General features: G+C 35.9%; 1 protein-coding gene across 1 annotated transcript in view; it reads left to right on the forward strand.

The window, feature by feature from the left end:
• fbn1 (fibrillin 1) overlaps window positions 1–2,500 on the forward strand; it is a 103,014-nt gene that overhangs the window by 23,401 nt on the left and 77,113 nt on the right. The window contains exon 10 of the mRNA XM_084408784.1: window positions 819–944. Within this exon, the coding sequence (XP_084264910.1) occupies window positions 819–944 (126 nt within the window). The remainder of the gene's footprint in view (window positions 1–818; window positions 945–2,500) is intronic.

The raw sequence follows: 2,500 nt of genomic DNA on the forward strand, positions 1-2,500 counted from the left end.
ACCGAGTGTGTGTGTGTGTGTGTCTGTACCCGCCCCGGACCTCGAAATAACGTTCCAGAACTCTGGAAAGCACCGAGTGATAATGGACTCGCTCCTGTTTAGTGTTTCTCAGATAAACGTCCTTCACTCGCCGGCCTAATCCACTCTTTTTTTTAAAGTACTCGTCATTAAAGATAAAAATATCTTTATATATATATATATATTTTTTTTTTTATGGATTTGTTTATACAGCATCATAAACACTACAGTTTTTTCAGTAAATTTTTAAAAGAAATTAATACTTTTATTAATCAAAGACATTAATTGATCAAAAGTGACAGTAAAGACATTCATAATGTCGCAAAAGATTCTATTTCAAATAAATGCTGTTTCTTTCTGTTCATCAAAGAATCCTGAAAAATAAAATGTATCACAGTTTCCACAAAAATATGAACTGTTTTTAACACTGATAATAATCATAAATGTTTCTCGAGCATCAAATCCTCATATTAGAGTGATTTCTGAAGGGTCATGTGACACTGAAGACTGGAGTAATGATGCTGAACATTCAGCTTTGATCTCAGGAATAAATTACACTTTACTGTATATTCACATAGAAAACAGATGATTAACATTATAATAATATTGCACAAATTTTACTGTATTTTTGATCATATTAACGCAGCCTTGGTGACTCTGACCGACCCCTAACCTCTGAACAGTGGTGTAGATAGCGATTACTGCGCAGTCATTATCCAGAAGATCATCACGTGTGAAGGTGAGTGTATGATCAGGTGAAGTGTTGCTGTAACTGGTGTGTGCTGTGCTGTGTGTCCCAGACGTCGACGAGTGCTCACACACACCGGGCCTGTGCAGCGGAGGTCAGTGCTCCAACACCATCGGCAGCTACTTCTGCAGGTGTCCCGTGGGCTTCGACACGGCGCTGGACGGCTCGCGCTGCATCGGTGAGTCCCTCCGGTCTGAGCAACTATCACTGTTTTCCTATTGGTCACATTTGAAATGCAGAGGTGGAGGATCCCCCACAATCCCCTGCAAACTCACGGTCAGATGTGAAACGAAACACCTCTCACTGAAAACGTCACATTGCTGTAGTTCAGGGATTCCCAAACGTGTTTGTCAGCCGAAACTCTTTCTCCCCCTGAGATTTCAAAGTTATATTTTAATAATTTAACAACACTTTTACTGTAGTAATGGTCACATGACATGCAGGTAAACAAATTTTTTTTTTTATCTTATTCAGTTTAATTTTTAGTGAGTATTTTGTTTTGATTTTGATATATTTTTAAATAATTTATTTTCATTTGACATTTTTAGAATTTAATTTTTACTGTTTTATCTTGATTGTTTTTATTTAAAAATAATTTATTTTAATTTGACATTTTTAGAATTTATTTTGGTTGGTTTTATTTTAAAAACATTCATTTATATTTACATATTTATGGTTTAATAAAAGTTTAATTAGTGTTTTATTTTGATTGATTGTTTTTAAACCATTCATTTATTTTAATTTATGATTTAATTCATTTTTAGTACTTGTTTTCTTTTGTTAGTTTTTAATTTTAAACTATTTATTTTCATTTTACATTTTCAGAATTAAATTTTTAGAGTTTTATTTTGAATTGGTTTTATTTCAAAATAATTTATTTTCATTTTACATTTTGTGTGTCAAAAAGTGTTTTACTTAGATTTAAAAAAAAAAAATCTTTTACATTTTTATTTTACATTTTTATAATTTAAATCATTTTTGTAAGTGTTCTATTTTGATTCCCTTTTATTTTCAAATCATTTATCGTCATTTTTAATTTTTATGAATCTACTATTATCTTTTCCTCGAACCCTGATACCGGTAACCGGGTTTTGACTTGAACTCCTCTGACTGTAACTAGCTGTGGCAGAACATGCGTACAGTCATTCGTCAGGCCAGTAAAGCACATTAAACAGAATGAATTATTACATGAAAGGGTAGAAATGAATGGTTGTGTGTGATGGAGGACGTCTCGTGTGTGTGTGTGTAAGTGGGTCAGTGGTCTGATGTGTGTTGGCTGCGGTTCGGTGTGGAAGGAATGTGCGCTATGACTCGATCCACTCCAAACGTTTCCTGAGCCAAACATCCCTCTCTTCTCCTCCTCCATCATCACTCGCTCACACTCCTGCAGCTGGAGATGCTCCGTCATTATACGTGACTGCGCCGTCACACAGTGTGTGTGAGAGTGTGTGTGTGTACATGTTTTTCTATCCCGGTGGGGACTTAAACCTGAATGCACACACACTCGTGGGGACTCGTGTCACTGTGGCCTAAATTGAGGAAACAAGCTTATAAATCATACAGAATGAGTATTTTTGAAAATGTAAAAATGCAGAAAGTTGTGTGTGACGGGTTTGGGTAGGGGTCGGGTTAGTGCGTGTGTGTGTGTGTGTGTGTGTGTGTGTGTGTGTGTGTGTGTGTGTGTGTGTGTGTGTGATGGGTGGGTTTAGGGGTAGGGTTAGTGTGTGTGTGTGT

This window comes from Rutilus rutilus (assembly GCF_951802725.1).
Source record: "Rutilus rutilus genome assembly, chromosome: 5".
In the NCBI taxonomy this organism is placed as follows: domain Eukaryota; kingdom Metazoa; phylum Chordata; class Actinopteri; order Cypriniformes; family Leuciscidae; genus Rutilus; species Rutilus rutilus.